Below are 19,821 nucleotides of genomic sequence, written 5' to 3'. Positions count from 1 at the left end.
TTTTTGGGGACGAAAATATCATAATTTGGGGACAAGAGCCAGAAAAATACTGGCAACACTAACCTAACCTACGATACCTAACCTAATATAATAAAATATAATAATTTTTGATAATTAACACAAATTTTTACTAGAAGTCCTTCGTTTACGCCAAAAAGCCAGCAAAATAGAGCCAGAGAGAGAGAGAGAGATCAAATGTGACATTTGAGAAATAGAGAAGTTGCAAGTTTTTGCTAGGGATTTTTGCCAGTAAAAATTTGCAAGAGTTTATCATAAACAAATCGTACGTGTAATAAATTTCACATAGTCAATTAGAAAAGTAGTATAAAAAATAAATATTTTTATTATTTTAATCGATTTAAAAGCTTTAAATTTGCTGATGGCAAATTGGTACTGGATGGCGTTCGCGTACATCTCTTCTAATTTTAGCAAAGAGAAAAAAATCCATTTTTACTCTCTTGCAAGTGTACGTTTTAATGGATTTTATGTTACAATAAGTTGGCAAAATATCTCTTTATGTTAAAGGGACTGTTCCTTTATTGTTTTATAGAATATTTTTTGTAATGCAAGCAAGCGACTTTTTTATGCGACTTTTTTTTAATATGCGACTTTTTCAAAATTTCCAACGGTAACACTGCATGTATATGTTTGCCGGGAAAACATGTTCCATGCTCACCGTCCAAAAATTACATTTTGCTATTGAAACATGTTTAGGGTGAACATATTCCTTCTCTACGTGCAGTTCCAAAAAACTCCTCGAATTTAACGACGATTCGAAGAATTGCTCCCAATTTTTTTGAGGAAAAATTTAAGTAATTTCAATAGAAATTTCTTTAATTTAAAGTCGGATAGGGACATTTTCAAGATGGATAAGGACGGAATGTATTCATTGAAAATAATATGGTTTCAGAGAAATGCTTCTTCTATAGTAAGCAAGTCTCACATTCGTAGTTTAGGGACAAGAAATTCTTTTAACTGAAAACAATATTTTTTCAGTGTAGAATGTAAACAAATGTAGTGAAAGTTTAGCTGGCTCTTTTTGTAAAATCAAATAGAAAAGATTAAAGTCAATCGATTGGGATTAGTTAAAGAGATAGGGGAATTGTCTAAAATATTGTTCCGTAGGAAAGTTACTTTTCTTTGTCTAGAGTTTCTTAGTGAGAAGAGTTATTACTTGCTTATTTCACAATACGACTTTCAATTTAATATTAAAATTTTATAGTATAACTTTATTCAACATTCCCAGATAAATTTTTGTAGAAGATTATTATTATCCTCAACATTTTGTTGGTACATTTTAAAAAAATCTTAAATATAGGAGTGAAAATAAAAACTAAACTTCTAGAATGCTGAATTTTTAAGTTCGTCATAAAGTCAAAAAAGTTTAAAATGTGAAATTCTTAGGTTGATCTTCAAAACAATAATTTTCTCCAGAATTTATTTATGTGCATATAAATTAAGAATCTTTCTCTCTCTCTCTCTCTTTCTCAATGACTGTTCTTTCTGCTGACTTGAGTTCTAATATTTCATTCACCTTTTACCCCAATAAAGATCTTCCTTGTTTGTATTGTTCGTCTGATTAGATTCACACATTCCAATGGTTAAGTTATGCGAATATTTTAACTATTTTGTAAATTATTTGGCGCCAAGCTTATGCATGGGTTTACATATTTCCATGCCAAAAAAAAAAACATTTGGGAAAAGATTTTAGTACATTTAGATGGCTTCTAAAAAACCTGATACATCATTCAGTTCGGTAGTAGGCCATTCTACACGAAATACCCACTTTATTGTGAAAATGTTCAAAGTTTAACAATTTAGCCTAACCACTAAACTGGTATAAGATTATGATTTAAATGAACAGCAAGATTAATGAATATTCATAAACTTTCCATTACAGCCATTGACATGTCTATACAATACCCATAAACATATCTGGTGAATACATTTATCTATCATATAAATTAATTAGGCGTTAATTAATCCAAATATTTTGTCATCGTTAAAATTTATTAGTCACCAATCGTTTTTCAAACAGCAGCAATGAGATACGGATTTAGTCTATGTATCATCATGGGTGATCATACTGCATTTCCATAAAAAGAATACTAAGAGGTCACTTCCGTTTGCACATGCGGTTACCGTTACGAGTATGATCTTGGACAAATTTCGGAAGACATTTAAATTAATTGAGTTCAAGATTTATTTTGAGGATGTTCAATCCTTGATTTATGTTTTTATACCCTGCGCCACACTGTGGAACAGGGTATAATAAGTTAGTGCATATGTTTGCAACACCCAGAAGGAGACGGGATAGACATATGGTGTCTTTGGCAAAAATGCTCAGGGTGGGCTCCTGAGTCGATATAAGCAAAGTCTAGGTCGCAGTTTTAGTCCAATTGACTTCAAATTTGGCACAAGTATGTGTTTTGGCTCAGAATAGAACCCTATTGATTTTGGAGAAAACGGTAGATATAGCTCCCATATATATCTTTCGCCCGATATGGACTAATATGGTCCCAGAAGCCAGAGTTTTACCCCAATTTGGTTGAAATTTTGCACTAGGAGTACAATTAGTAGTGTACTCAAGTGTGCCAAATTTTATTGCAATCGGTTCAGATTTAGATATAGCTCCCATATATATCGTTCGCCCAATTTACACTAAGATCACCACAGAGGTCAATTTTTTACTCCGATTTGGTTGAAATTTTGCACAGGGAACAGAATTATGATTGTAGCTATGCGTCCCAAGTTTGGTTGAAATCGGTTCAGATTTAGATATAGCTCCCATATATATGTTTTTCTGATTTCGACAAAAATGGTCAAAATACCAACATCTTCCTTGTAAAATCGCCACTGCTTAGTCGAAAAGTTGTAAAAATGACTCTAATTTTCCCAAACTTCTAATACATATATATCGAGCGATAAATCATAAATAAACTTTTGCGAAGTTTCCTGAAAATTGCTTCAGATTTAAATGTTTCCCATATTTTTTACTAACATTGTGTTCCACCCTAGTGCATTTGCCGACTTAAAACCTTTATATATAGTACCCAACACATTTGACGGATGTGATATGGTATCGAAAATGTAGATCTACAAATTGGTGCAGGGTATAGTATAGTCGGCCCCGCCCGACTTTAGACTTTCCTTACTTGTTTTTAATTATTTTACTTTATATTGGCTGATATTTTTTGAAAACATAATCATTTCGTTCGTAGCTTTGTTAATACACCTGAAAATGCAAAATACATAAATTAGATTTGTACCCTTATTTCAATTTTATAAATCTAATTTATTGCATCTTTTTTGATTCTGCTCTTTTACCCAAACAAGCCTAATATTAGGCATATTGTTATTTCTTTAACAAATTTATCTAGGCATCCTCAGTGACTTGTGGCGCCTAATGATATGCTACATATTATCGCTTGTATACGAATATGAGTATTTTACTGTTAAATGATTTGAATTTAAAGGTGGATATTAATTTCGAGTTTAGCCGCTACAATCGAAAACAAATCAGTAGTAAACAGTATAAAATTAAAACTTGATGGGGAATATCCCAAAGCAACTTTTCACAAAGCATATATTATTTATAATGGATTATTAGAAAAAAGTAATCGTGAAAAAAGGTGTTGTAAAATACTTGATACAATTCGTTGCAATTGCCGCCAATAGCTCCCTCATGGCTCTTCCATGGCATTGTAACAATCAGAATGAATTACAAATATTTTATTAGCTCCGTTCAAGAACCCGATAATTTTTGCTAATTATCACAAAATTTTACTGGAAGTCCTTCGTTTACACCAAAAAGCCAGCAAAAGAGAGCCGGAGAGACTACATTTGACAGTTATGAGAAATTACAAGTTTTTGATAGAGCTTTTTTCCCCAGTAAAATCTTGCAAACCATAGCATACGTTGCCAGTTGGTTATTGATAGCAAACAAAGTACCAGTACAATATACATGTTCGGCAACTACGATAAACATTATTGTTTTAACAGCTGAAATATTGAATGTGCAAATAGTTACTGGATAACTAAAAAAAGGCCGATTTTGACAACATTTCCTATAGAAGGTTAGGTTAGGTTAGCCCGATGTATCAAGCTCACTAGACTATTCAGTCCATTGTGATACCACATTGGTGAACTTCTCTCTTCCATGTTAATCTCAATGACAAGGGACCTCCTTTTTATAGCCGAGTCCGAACGGCGTTCCACATTGCAGTGAAACCACTTAGAGAAGCTTTGAAACCCTCAGAAATGTCACCAGCATTACTGAGGTGGGATAATCCACCGCTGAAAAACTTTTTGGTGTTCGGTCGAAGCAGGAATCGAACCCACGACCTTGTGAATGCAAGGCGGGCATACTAACCATTGCACCACGATGGCTCCCTTCTATAGAAGTAAAGTTTGGAAAAAATTTTCTATAGAAATAAAATTTGGAAAAAATTTTCTATAGAAATAAAATTTTGACAAAATTTTCTATAGAAAAAAAATTTTGACAAAATTTTCTATAGAAATAAAATTTTGACAAAATTTTCTATAGAAATAAAATTTTGACAAAAATTTCTATAGAAATAACATTTTGACAATGTTTGGCATGGTTATTAGCGGCCTTATACTAACACCACGTTGCAAATTTCAACCGGATCGGATGAATTGTGCTCCTCCAAGAGGCTCCAGAGATCAAATCTGGGGAACGATTTATATGGGGCTATATATAATTATGGACCGATATGGACCAATTCTTGTGTGTTTCTTAGAGACCACATTCTAACACCATGTTCCAAATTTCAACCGGATCGGACGAGGTTTGCTCCTCCAAGAGGCTCCGGAGGACAAATCTGGGGTCGATTTATATGGGGGCTATATATAATTATGGACCGATATGGACCAATTCAATATACTAACACCACTTACCAAATTTCAATCGGATCTGATAACTTTTGCTCCTCTAAGAGGCTCCGGAGGTCAAATCTGGGGATCGGTTTATATGGGGGCTATATATAATTATGGGCCAATGTTGACCAATTTTTGCATGGTCATTAGAAAACATATACCAACACCATGTACCAAATTTCAGCCGGATCGGATGAAATTTGCTTCTCTTAGAGGCTCCGCAAGCCAAATCGGGGGATCGGTTTATATAGGGGCTATATATACTTATGGACCGATGTCGACCAATTTTTGCATGGTTGTTAGAGACCATATACTAACACCATGTACCAAATTTCAGCCGGATCGTATGAAATTTGGTTCTCTTAGAGGCTCCGCAAGCCAAATCGGGGGATCGGTTTATATGGGGGATATATGTAATTATGGACCAATATGGACCAATTTTTGCATGGTTGTTAGAGACCATATACTAACACCATGTACCAAATTTCAGCCGTATCGGATTAAATTTTCTTCTCTTAGAGCAATCGCAAGCCAAATTTGAGGGTCAGTTTATATGGGGGCTATACGTAAAAGTGGACCGATATGGCCCATTTGCAATACCACCCGACCTACAACAACAACTACTTGTGCCAAGTTTCAAGTCGATAGCTTGTTTTGTTCGGAAGTTAGCCAGATTTCAACAGACGGACGGACGGACATGCTCAGATCGACTCAGAATTTCACCACGACCCAGAATATATATACTTTATGTGGTCTTAGAGCAATATTTCGATGTGTTACAAACGGAATGACAAAGTTAATATACCCCCATCCTATGGTGGAGGGTATAAAAACAGTTTTTACTTTGAAGAGAAGGGAAGTTGATAAATGAGATCTGTATACTAGTTTTAATTTTATTGGTCCAGTTAATATCTTTATTTTAAAGAAGCCGCATCTTTGGATCGGAGTCAATACCAAAAGCCTCAAGGAAAGGTCAACACCATTGGTAAACTCTATTTTGAGTGAACTATCTATTTGATCGAAATTGATGTTTTTGTGCATAAGGGTAGGAAATGCTTAATGTCAGATAAGCCAAACCAAATATTTATGGTGTCCTTCGTAGATATTAATCTTGATACAGAAATATAAATAAAGACATTCATTAAATAGATTTTAATTATTTTTTTTTATTTTTTCTTATTCAACATACATAGAGTAGTAGATTGGTATGTTAATTCATAGAAATCTGTTACAAAAACTCGAAATGGAGTTTATATTACTACTTGTTTTATTTTTTTACTTATAAATATCACACAAATACCATTATTATCATTCATTCATTCAATATAAAATACATGGTAAAGCTAAGAATCGCATCATGATTTTGGGAAAATGGATTATTTAGAAATTCGGATTTGTTTACTTTGAAAAATAGTCTCTACATTTTACTCTTTTACATTTTCTTCTTTTCACTATAAACTATTTTATATAGTAGATATGATAAATATTAATAAATCATGCTGTTAAAGATACATTAAAAAAAGATGAAATGAAGGATGATAGATATGTCGAATTACTTAGATTCTCTGATATTTTCTACATTGTTTTATTGTTTGACTGATCTTAACCTAACAGAAAGAGATAGTTATTTAAATTAATATTAAATAGATAATAATTATGGTTATTATTAAGAAGTCCCCATTAAGGCTTTATCCATTTCATGGACAATCTCCGTCGCCAGTTTTCTGATATGCTGTAAAAACAATTGAAGGTTGATATTAGATTTCATTTTCATTTGCAGCATGCATTTGGATACTTACAAGTTTTACGCAGACAATTTTCAGTTTTTATAATACACATATTATTGAAGGTCTTTGTATCTCCACTATCATCTGTGCCACAGACAGGTTTGTAATCTTGCAGATCACAATTAAATTCACATTCTGAATCTCCGGCAGGCGCTGAGTGTACCAAAGATATGGCGAATATGGCCACTGAAATTATTAAAGAGAAAAATCAATTTGTTAATATTTTTACGAAGTCGGAAATAGGGAAATTATCTGATGGTGACCCAATGAAAAGCATATAAATAAACAGTTAGTTCCCTATGTACCAATCACCAAATTCATAGACTGGTTGTTAGTTCCGTCACTTCCACTTCTATAATTCGACAGTTCTGTTCCTTTTTTAATATCTCATTTCAATTTTATCACCTTTACGACATCATCATAGGCAAAGAGACTCTCGAAGAGAGAAAGAAATGTGCAAATTGTTTAATACATTTAATAGAAAATCAATAAACACTACACTGCATACAATCAAACTCCTCTCATTACTTGCTTATGAATCAGTGCTTTAGGTTCAGGTTGAACTGTCTCATGTCTCAGGTGACATACACCTAAGCCAATCTTCACATTTTTGAGCGCTTTAACTTTTTCGATACCCTTTATTCCAGGAGTAAATCCTGCCTTTAAAACGCTCTACATGCAATATCCCCTGCTGCTTCGCAGATGTGCTCTCAATTTTAGATGAGCGGTCATTATTCCCACGGCCCTGATGACTGTCGTCCTACTCTCCTTGAATAATTCGCCAGTCTTTTCGCTTTAGGGTCACCCTATAGTATTTTCGTCGCCCTTCCAATTGGTCACATCCTCGAACTCGGCCCGCACTGCCTCTATTCGCTTTGCGTTCTCTAAGTTCACTTTTCTATGGATGCTAGCTCTTATTGCCAGTTTATTTGCCTCTTCTTTCGGCATGTCCGAAACTCATATCATACGGATCCTGCCGTATTCTGAGTAAACGTTTATCATGCTTTTGCAATCCAAAACGGTTCGCGATGGAACCATAATGTCTGTTATTGTCTTCATTGCCCTACGGAAATCTGTGTTAACGTTTTGTGGCCCCGTATTATTTTCGAGCCATTTAAGATATTCCGTTATGGCAAACACTTTTGCCTGCAGAATTGTGCTGTGGTTCGGTAATCGGTTGTGGTTTAAGGTTGTGGAAGAGAATCAACAGCAGATCAAAGGAACGATAAAAAGTTGGATGAACCAATAGCTTTAGAATAACTAATCTATCAATTTTAATTTATCACATATTTGTATAAAAGCAAATCTTCTAGAAGAAGTCATTGGCAAGAAAAGGTGGCACATCATTTTAAAAAGGTCTCATACTTTTTTATAAAGAAAAAAACCGGCGAAAAAATGAGCTTTTTCAAATTAGATCGTGGTACCATGGTATGAGATGGAAAGAGGATCTCTGTAGTTGATAGGGATGTGTGCCAAAATTTACACAAAAATACTAAAAAAGAATTAATTAAAAAGTGACACTATTTGGCAAACAGTGGCATAAACATTCAAAAAGTATGACATTTAGCAGCAAAAAAACTGTCATCACTTAAAAAAGGGATGCAAATTTGCCACTCAAATGCAAGATGTTTCTTCTCAGAATTACCAACATACTAATCAAACTAAAGCCAAAGTAGCCTATCATTTTGTCTTGGATGTATGTGCGAGCAATATGTATAGTGCCATAGAATTCATACAATATTTTTGTATACACTGAAAAATTACGTCGCCATATCGTCTGGTCTTTTCTGCCATAAAAAAATCTTTGAGAGGATTTCAAAACGTGTCTATAAATTCAAAATCAGCATGACATTATCTCGGACATGTGTTGGTAGACACAAATGTATAAGTAAATTTCCTCTAAATATTTATTTGTGTGGCTGAAAATGTTAATGGTATTAGAAACATAAAAAATGCTATAAAATCATATATGAAAAAAAAAATCTCACAAACATTCGTAAACAATTTGTCAAAACAATAATGAAATATGAACACTGGAAACAATTTTAGGGTAAGTGGAAAATCGAACAAATAGTTTGTGTAGATTGAACCCGATTCAACATTTAGCTCAATAACAAGGGAAATCCTTTTTATAGACTAGTGGCAAAGGCGTTTAAAACTACAGTGTTAGGGGAACGCGGGACCCTTTGTGTACCATAATTATAATAGTCACCATGTCGATTTTCATACAATTTTTCTGCTGATGGTTAGGTTAGGTTAGGTTAGGTGGCAGCCAGATGTATCAGGCTCACTTATTCAGTCCATTGTGATACCACATTGGTGAACTTCTCTCTTATCACTGAGTGCTGCCCGATTCCATGTTAAGCTCAATGATAAGGGTTCTCATTTTTATAGCCGAGTCCGAACGGCGTTCCACATTGCAATGAAACCACCTAGAGAAGCTTTGAAACCCTCAGAAATGTCACCAGCATTACTGAGGTGGGATAATCCACCGCTGAAAAACTTTTTGGTGTTCGGTCGAAGCAGGAATCGAACCCACGACCTTGTGTATGCAGGGCGGGCATGCTAACCATTGCACCACGGTGGCTCCCTTTCTGATGATGGTGTTATGGCAGACCAGGGAATGAAACCGCCGAGTCGCTCCGCCGACCACTTTTTGCCAGTCAACGCAGCCGACAAATTTATCGACTCGCGTTGACCCAAATTTAGCCGCCAATTAATCAAAAATATGTATTTGAATCAGATAAATTTGTTTCTAAGTTTTGTCTGCCAAAATTTTGAACCTTTCAACTACAATAATTCAATATCGAGTTGCTATAATAATTTTTCAAAAATCTAGATCAGATAATATGAATCAAAAAGAGAGAATGAAGTCGAACCATATTTGTCGATGGCTGCCACTCAACTTTTGCCACCGGCGGCTGAGTCGGCTTAATCCTCTGCTACCCATAAATATATTTGAGGAATACTTTTTATAGCACACTATTCTAGCATACGCACAAAAATATTTCACGAAAATTGTTCCAATAAAAGTTTTAATTGATTTTTCAAAAACTATTCAACTAAAAAATGTAATTGATTCAACAAGTTTTTTAAATGAAACAAAAATCTATCACAAATAGCATCAATTAATTGGATTTTAATTGCATAAATTAATTTTTAATTGTTACTATCATTTCTGTGATTGAAGACAAATCAATTAAAAAATTTATTGGATCATTTAATTTCGTGATTGAATCCAAAAAAAATGTGCTTGAAATGCATTCATATTTTTTTAAATAAATTTGTATGCCTTGCACAATATATATATATTCTTCCATATTTTTTGAGCATTTACAGAATGAAATTTACCTCCGATTTTCCTGAAAATGTAAAGGTGATGCTTTGAAAGAGTTTTGTTATTGCAACTTTAAATCGAAATCGACACCCATTTCGTTAGAAAGGATAGAAAGTTTTTGTAATGGGTTAACAATTTTTTCAGTGTATAGTTTATAATCTATGTTGTCGTACTTATTGAAGAGTATTAACATACTGTACTGCTACATTTGTGGATTATACCTAGAAAATCAGACATTTGCTTTGAAAGTTGATCGCTATTGCTTCATTTTCACTAGATGTGAATAAATGCTTAGTACTAAATATTTCAAAAACTGATTTTATGGAGGCACATGTGGTCTTTGATGATAGTCGAATATGTATAAATATTAAATAATGTTATCAAAGAATGATTTCATTATTATTCTTAATTTTTTTCTCTCAATTTGCGTAATTTCTAATGGACGACTACAACTTGCGAGTATATACGTAATATTTTCAGTTTTCTTTCAAAACTTTCGTTTAAGGTCGGCCAACGAACTCATAAAAAATTCGCATGTTTTGAAATGGAAAAATTTCGAAATAAAAACCTTGGTAATATATTGGCAATTGTATGGATTTTCATTATTATAAGTCACTTAAGTCGGGTAACACTATCTACGCAAATACGTTCCTATCAAAGATTTTTGTTTTACAATTTTATTTTATAATTACACTCCAAATCTTTGAGTATAAAATATAGAGTATATTGGGCTTCCACATCGGTTGAGATTTCAGACATATATTCTTTTTATATTATCTTTTTACTGTTTTTTCATGGTCAATATGGAAAATGATTGTTTTTTTTTTTTGTTTTCAGACATTGTTTCTAACCTATTGTTGTCTTCGATTGTGACTAGAATCTGGGTACGTTCACATCGTAATATAGCGCCTTAGCACACTCAGGTAAATGTCTTAACTTTAATACGATATTTATATAACTTTCTAACCAATGTAGATGTTCTTTATTGTAACGAAAACATAAATACTTATATTCGAGTTCTACGATTTACGGATTTTAATTTTATTATAATAATTTGTTACGTTCTTTTCGTTATAATATATCACTCTTTCAATTCACTAAGTGATGCCATGCGTAGGGAAAAATTCTTTTTTGTAGGGATTTTTTCCTAAAATTACATCTGTAGGGAAAAAAGGACAGATTTTTCATTTTTTCTACAAATGTAGGGAATTTTTCAAATTTCCAGAGTTTACTACATTTTGCAACAAGAAGAGTACTTTTCCTTAATATTCCAGATATTTGAAGATCCAAAATATATAGTAGTCAAAGCTTCAACGAATGGAATACGCAATTCACCGTTAACGATGTTATTGTAATGATTTTATTTAGAAAAGTTCAACGTTACCGCTGAGATGTTTTGCATTGGTATTTAGAGAAGAAAATAAAACCATTCCAACAAAATTTAGAAAATAGCCTTTTGACCATATTGGCTCATTGTTGAATTAAAGCGTTGGCTAGAGGCGGTTGAAAAAGACGATTTTAAATACCAATGCATTGCTTGTGGAAAGTTCGTAAATTATAGAAATCAGACCTGAAGAAACACGCGGCCATTAAAGTCCATAAGAAAAATGTTGGTAGTGTTAAAAATGAGCAATGAGCAATGTTGCAAGGTTCGAAATCCGATTAAAAATGTCAATATTCATATTATTGAACATTTGGTCCCTTTATTGAAGGACTATTAAGGACTGACTATTAATTTTAAAGAAATTGAATTCAATATAAAATATTTGTCATTTTCTTGCCAAATTTGTTTGAAGTTAGTACCGTAGGGAAAAATGTAGGGGAAAAAATTTTGGGCGTAGGGAAAAATGGGAATTTTTAGGAGCCGCGAAGGGATTTTTCAAAAAACTTCCTGGCATCACTGATTCACTTTTAAATTTAGATAATTGAAACTGGGAAACCAATTATAATTTATGATTACTTTCATCTTTTGTTTATAAGGACAGCTTTTATAATAATTAAGGAGCCAGTCAGATTTATTAGAAACAAGATGACCTGATTTCATTAAATTAATCTTATGTGATAAAGAAATTGAAAGGCAACTACTATATACGCTTCATATACTTTCCTTTGTATTTTGAACCACGCTTTTATTTAGGTCGAATGTTTCGATGTGCAACCATCTGTACCGTAGACTACCTACAGTGTAAAATGGGTTGCACATTTGGTCTTGCGATGGGTTACACCCCATCAATAAAACGTGCACATTTTTGGGTAGGTTGCACAGGATTTTCAATCGAACAAAAAAATTCGATTTATGGGCAAAAGGTGTACTTATATATTGTACATTTCATTTCTAAAGAAGAATTTCTCTCTCTAAAAGCTAAATTATATTAAGAACAAATATGCGAAGGTTTTGTAATGGTAGTTATTTCCTTCGTATTTTTTTAGCAAGTTCTATTAACATTTCAATTAAAGCAAATTAAGGTATATACCATTTCTTAAGTATTTTGTAAAAAGATGAAAAAAAATGTTTATTATTTTACTACCTGAATAAATAAATAAATAAAAATATTAAGAACAGAAAAAATATTTTTTTATTTGGCTCCAATTAAAATTTGAATTGAAATTTCTCTAATCACAGAAATATATCAATTAATAATTGAATTGATACAATTATGTTTTGTTATAATTAAGAAATTAAATTTATAATTGTAAATTTTGGAAAATATATTAAAATTTTAATTGGAAAACTTTTGGTGATATTCTTTCTGGGAACAATGATTGACTAAATGTATATCCAAGTATGCTCTGAAAAAAATATTGACCTAATATAAAAGTTTGTGGAACCTAAATTTGAGCATATGCAATTAACATAATATTAAGGACAAATTTCTTTAAAATATAAAAAAAAATTATGACCAAGTTTATAGTATTTGCTTTAAAATTGTAATTCTTTAAGCCAATCTTTGAAATTTGCGTCTATCTGTTAAAGTCGTATGTATAAAAGTTAGACAAATTTTTCTTAAAATAGGGAAAACACATATTTGATTTAAAGAAATAATCCTTAAATTAATATTAAGAATTGAATTGACTTTGGATTATAAATAAAAAGCTTAAACAATAAGCTAAATCTTATTTGGACGTTTTTGGCGTCCTTGGTTATTTTTTTTTTTGCTTTGAAGTATGTGTTAGATTTTTAAGCTGGCATTTATTTTTACATGAACAATGTTGTTAATATATCACAAAAAATTAAACAAAAATTCGATAAATAAGATATGTATGCTAATTTTAAATTTATAGAGAAAATATTTAAAGCTAGATAGCTGCATAGCTCGGAATCAATACCAAAATCCTTAAGTGGAGGTCGAAATCTTTGAATTCCAGTAATTTTTTTTTTAAGTGTTATATTTTAACTCTTAATCTAAACTCTCAATCTTATCCGACATTTTCAATAGTGTTCGATTTTATACCAAGAAAATCCAAATATTGTACTGATTTTCACAAGTATTAATTAATAATTGCGACCTCTAACTTGCGATCAAACCATCGGTAACAAAAGTTTAAATCAACTCAGGAAGTAATCCTTAACTGATCGGTGTGTTCGTAGGAATTATACACAGAAAAAAATTTCACGAACATTTTTCTAGTTAAAATCTTAATTGAGTTTCAAAAAAATATTCAATTAAAATTTTAATTGATTCAACAAATTTTTTAAATGAAGCAAAAATCAATCACAAGAATTAATAGTATCAATTAATTTTTTAATTGGATCAATTAATTTTTTAATTGACTTTCAATTAACTTTTTAATTGATACTATTGATACTACTGTGATTGAACACATTTCAATTAAAAAATAAATTTCGTGATTGAATCAAAAAAAAATTGTTGTGTGTACTAGATATTATTAGCACCAAGTATAGAATTTATACGGAAAAAAGCCCATCAATATATCTGTGCTTTAGCTGATGGCCTCTGTAGCCAATGCTACTATTCTAATATTATTCTTATATTTTACTATAAGTCTAATTTTGTAAATAAATAAATAAATATTTGTGCTAAATTTAACTTACTTCAATATTGTTATAATTTGGCGCCAATAAATATTTTCTTCAGCTTTTAATTTTTTCTTTTATGCACACAGAGAAGGAATATGATCACCTCAAACATGCTTCAAGAGCAAAATGTTATTTTTGTATGGTGACCATGTAACATGTTTGTCACTAAAATGTTATTTTCTCGTCAAATATAACCTGCTTGCCGAAATCAGATACATGATTTCCGAGAAAATAACATGGTTGCGAAAACCATGTTACATGGTCACCACCCAAAAATAACATTTTGCTCTTAAAACTTGTTTGAGGTGATCATATTCCTTCTCTGGGTGTGAGAAGAATTAACTTCGCAAATTTTCCATAAAACAGTTTACTTTTGGTCGGTGCATATTCTTTACCTAATACTTCCAAAATCCACTTTAACTAGATTTCAACTGGCATTTGCCTTATACAAAAAAGTGATTTCAAATCCACACTGAAAAAAATATTGTCGTGAGACCAAAGATTTCATGTCCTCAAAATACGAATGCGTTATTTGCTTAGCATAGAAGACGCATTTCTCTGATATAAAGTTTTTTCCCTTGTCCGAAAGACGATGAAGTTTTCTATAAAGTCATTTTTTCCTTATAATTAAGTGATTCAAATTCAAAATGTATACCTTAAAATTAAAAACAATTTTGTTTGACTAAGGTCAACTTGTCTTTAATAATTGTAAAAATTCTTTAAAATTAAAGAAATTGTCTTCAAATTTGTTGTCTTTTTGGCATCTTGACAACAAAGCAAAAAAGCGTTTAAAAATAGGAGACGTTTTTCAACAAGATTTTTACTTGAAACATAGCATAATTTCTACTTGAAGTCGAGTCTGAATTTGAAAATTTAAGTTGTCGTTAACACTTTTTTAAAGGACTTTAATTGCACATGAAAAAAAAACAGAAAAAACGAGTAGTAATGCTATTGTATTGTAACTGAAAATGTCTTAGGGTCTGATGTTGCATTCATGCAGAAATAAATAAAAAAAATTAAAATTTGCTGCCTAGAATCAACTACGCAAAACTCAAAATTAAAAGACAATTGTGTCTTGAAAGTATCCTTACTTCAATTCTCCGCTTCTTTGGCTCGGAATCAATACCAAAATCATTAGTGTAAAGAAAAAATCTTTGGAACCGGGCATGCTGTTTTTTTTTCAGTGCACTTTTAGTATATTTTGAGCGTAATGTGAATATTGTCATTTTTACGATGAGATTTCATTGCCTACAATTTATGTGATGAATATTTATTAAATATTTTATAAACGATAATCATAAAATGTCCTATTAGATGGAGTACTAAAATTATTCAAAAACAAACAAGAAAAAACTAAGGAGGTACATACTCGCTAAAAACAAGGGAAACAGCTTCATTTTGTTATTCCTTGTTGTGTTACTACTCAGCCGAAGATTATAATCCAAAATAGAAATAGTATTCCACAAATGGCAGAAGTCTGTAATAATCCACAATAAGTGATTGTAATCCAATAAATGGGTCAGAGCCGATATGAGGCAATGATGGTTGATGATGCCACCGAGAACGATTTTTCCTTATACAACACTTTCTTGCATTCAAACATAAGAAACACTTATTTGCTTTTGAAATTGAATATTTTCACTATTTTGTTTGCAAATTGTATAAATTTTTAGAGATATTCTTTTGTTTCTTTGCTGGAATAATTTCTATTTATTTTTTATTTTCTCAATTCAAATATCCAAAATTTTCACTTATAAGACGCGCAAATTCTCTTGGAAAAATAAAACAGCAAACTGATTATAGCGCGAAATTTCGAAGCATAACAGACACGACCGCAGTAAATTGCAAACTGATCGATCGGCACACACAACACTCGACTCGCCCGATAACCACTTTGACTGACGTTTGTTGAAGGCTATTGTGGGCAGTCGCCGAACGACAACTGATCGGTCAATAACAACAGCGTACAAATAACGCTGAAACCCCAGCCGCTTGTCTGTTGACTCTTCACTGCTAGCGTTAATGTGGCCGTCCGCGTTGACGTCAACGTCTTGTTGGACACCAACGAAGATCATGTAGAAAGTTCAATCGATTCGTTGTGTTGTGGCCGCCTTCGCTGTTGTTTTCGCGGTATTTTGTGGCAACATTAAATGGTTGAGATTACTTGGTATTCAAAGTGGTATTCCTAACCTTAGGAGAGAAGGTTCCACGAATGCGATACTATCCTCAAATACCAAGCACGTACGCCAGTTTATTGTGGAGTCGCATATGCATAATCCACTTAGAAACACCAAAGATCACGGGAATGTATTGGGAAGGCCGAAAGGAATCTCGAAGATTTTTTGTTCTTGATACAAATGCCGCAATACACTCAAGTTCGGCTTGCTTGATTGACGTTTTTATGCGATAGTTAATTCTCTGAACCTTTGCAATGACCGGCACACAGTGTTAGTTTCTGTCATCGAATCATGGACGATTGTGCAAAGTTTGTCAGTTTTATAGATTACGAGTGCGCGCGACCACATTCGTATGTTGTTCATCCGAATTCCAGTCGATTCGATGCGATACTGAAGCTCGTAGCGAACATTGTTACGAACGTGCATTTTACTCCCTTGTGCTTATTTCATAGAGTCATTTCACTCACTTATCGGGTGTAAATCTTATGAATGGATGATTGCTTCCACTATGGGATTTACAAGATCAAAGATTTCAGCGGCCACTAATGCTGTGATTATTCTTTACAGTCACAACAGTTATGTTTTCTTCTCATTACAGAGAACATAAAACACAGAGATTATGATTTATGATCCATGGGAAATTTCGTATGTATTTTTCGTTCGTTGGAATTTACTTATCGGGGATTTTCTGCTTGGAAAATATTGAATTACATGAATTAAAATGGGAAAGTAGAAAGCAATTCATATGGACAAATAAAATCCTAAATTCTAAGATTTTCCAGTAGGTTTGCTATTGAAATTTTCATTTACAATATTTTTATATAAAATAAAACGATCACCTTATACAGAGTTATTGAAGACAACATATTTTTCGTTTTATTAGTGAACCTGAGTATCTGCAAATATTTTTGATGATGTCGAAAAAATATGGTATAAAAATGGTATAAAAATCAAATGGTATAAATCACTGTTATTTAGATATAAAGGGTGGCCGATGTGTATTGTAACCAACTTAAGGTTAATGTCATTTCTAAATCGCTCATCTGACAGTTAACAGGTTTATGCCAGTGATAGTTCATTTTTTTTTTTTTGTATACAAGCTGGAGGTATGAAAATAATCATCAAAACCCAAATGAAACAGGAAAGAATGAAAATCGACCCCAAAATAAAAGTAGGGCTCATTTTGATTTTAAATACCGTGTGAAGAAATCCCAATTGATAGATAAAATATGAAGTTTTGAGATTATAAAGGGTGATTCTTTTGAGGTTAGGATTTTCATGCATTAGTATTTGACAGATCACGTGGGATTTCAGACATGGTGTCAAAGAGAAAGATGCTCAGTATGCTTTGACATTTCATCATGAATAGACTTACTAACGAGCCACAACGTCGAATTTTCAGTGAATGGGCCCTAGAAAAGTTGGCAGAAAATCCGCTTTTTTATCGACAAATTTTGTTCAGCGATGAGGCTCATTTCTGGTTGAATGGCTACGTAAATAAGCAAAATTGCCGCATTTGGAGTGAAGAGCAACCAGAAGCCGTTCAAGAACTGCCCATGCATCCCGAAAAATGCACTGTTTGGTGTGGTTTGTACGCTGGTGGAATCATTGGACCGTATTTTTTCAAAGATGCTGTTGGACGCAACGTTACGGTGAATGGCGATCGCTATCGTTCGATGCTAACAAACTTTTTGTTGCCAAAAATGGAAGAACTGAACTTGGTTGACATGTGGTTTCAACAAGATGGCGCTACATGCCACACAGCTCGCGATTCTATGGCCATTTTGAGGGAAAACTTCGGAGAACAATTCATCTCAAGAAATGGACCGGTAAGTTGGCCACCAAGATCATGCGATTTGACGCCTTTAGACTATTTTTTGTGGGGCTACGTCAAGTCTAAAGTCTACAGAAATAAGCCAGCAACTATTCCAGCTTTGGAAGACAACATTTCCGAAGAAATTCGGGCTATTCCGGCCGAAATGCTCGAAAAAGTTGCCCAAAATTGGACTTTCCGAATGGACCACCTAAGACGCAGCCGCGGTCAACATTTAAATGAAATTATCTTCAAAAAGTAAATGTCATGGACCAATCTAACGTTTCAAATAAAGAACCGATGAGATTTTGCAAATTTTATGCGTTTTTAAAAAAAAAAAAGTTATCAAGCTCTTAACAAATCACCCTTTAATTATAACTGCCATCATTGTAAAATCCCAGAAAGCGAAAAAGGCCGCACATGAAAACGAAGCACAAACCAAAAAAAAAGAAACTGGGATTCTTTATCAGTTGAAATATTGGGTTTTATTTCCATAATGCAGGGCCCAAAAATAAAATAATGTTACACCCCCAGAAAACATAAAAATTTCTTGTTCTTGTTTTCCATAAAATTTTTTGGGGGTCCTACTTCATTTAGGTTTTACCGCTAATATACATGGGACACATATTCATAGCGCCTTACAATCATACAAAAGAAATTTGATCTATTGCATTCACGTGATTGAAATCCATGCCGTAGTGGTGGAAAACTTGCTCGCGATCTGAACATATCGCGACAACGAATATTGAAAAATGAGCTGGAACTAAAGCCATTGAAAATCTAAACAGGGCAAAAACTCACGCATGCACAAAAAGTGAGACTGGAAGGAGCAAAGGAGTTATTTCGCTAGCACAAAAGTGGGCATTTACCGAATTTGGTTTTCTCTACACTGAAAAAAAGCATGCTCAGTTCCAAAGATTTTGTCTTTACTCCAATGATTTTGGTATTGATTCCGAGCCAAAGAAACGGAGAATTCAAGTAAGGATACTTTTAAGAAATGTGGGTTTTGTGTACTTGATTCTAGGAAGCAAATTTTAACTTTTCGTTTTTTCAGCTTTTTTTTTTCTTCATATGCTATCAAAGTTCTTAAAAAAAGTGTTAACGACAACTTTGACACCCAATTCAGACTTCCAGTAGAAATTATGCTATGTTTCAAGTAAAAAGACTTCATTGAAAAGTTTATCGACTTTTGCATAAAGAAAACTTTTGGACAGAGAAATGCGTCTTCTATGCTAAGAAAAATTCGCATTCGTATTTTAAAGACAGGAAATCTTTGGCCTCACGACAATATTTTTTCAGTGTATAGAGAAGCCTTTGATCAGTTTGTAAACAAACAAAATGATCGGATTTACTTGCAGAGAAGTCGGATGAAAATGTACACCTTCAATTGGCCAACAGAACTCAAGAACCGCCGATGGTAATGCTGTGGGCCGCAGTAATGCTCTATGGGCTTATTTATCGATCTTGGGGTTAAAATAAATCCAATTATCGGAAATATGTCATTGGGAACAGGATATTTCAACGGGACTCTACACCATCTCACTCAGAACTCGTCAACCAAGAAAGACATAAACAGGAAGTTCCTTGCTTCATGTTTAAAACACAATGATTACCAAAATCTCCAGATCTCAATCCGTTGGCCTTTTGTTGCCAGAGCCACTTCATGCAGCGTGTGAGGGCTTTGTTGGCCGTTCGAAGCAAAGACAATAAACTTAAGGAAGATAGGAAATTGGCTTGTGTCATACCAAATGTCGCATTTACCATGTTAG

At 33.0% G+C, this 19,821-nt stretch overlaps 1 protein-coding gene across 1 annotated transcript; it reads right to left on the bottom strand.

Moving 5' to 3' along the window:
- Positions 1–6,455: 6,455 nt before the first annotated feature.
- peg (pegasus) lies at positions 6,456–16,539 on the bottom strand. The gene is made up of 3 exons (XM_075289119.1): positions 15,432–16,539; positions 6,699–6,872; positions 6,456–6,631 (listed from the first exon to the last, which is right to left on the bottom strand). The coding sequence occupies exons 1-3, from the start codon at positions 15,457–15,459 to the stop codon at positions 6,597–6,599; spliced, it is 237 nt and encodes a 78-aa protein (XP_075145234.1). The 5' UTR covers positions 15,460–16,539; the 3' UTR covers positions 6,456–6,596.
- Positions 16,540–19,821: the final 3,282 nt, after the last annotated feature.

The sequence above is a fragment of the Haematobia irritans genome, chromosome 1 (assembly GCF_050003625.1).
Source record: "Haematobia irritans isolate KBUSLIRL chromosome 1, ASM5000362v1, whole genome shotgun sequence".
Taxonomy (NCBI): Eukaryota; Metazoa; Arthropoda; class Insecta; order Diptera; family Muscidae; genus Haematobia; species Haematobia irritans.
Note: the sequence above shows the minus strand (reverse complement) of the source record. Positions and strands in the feature narration are given on the sequence as shown.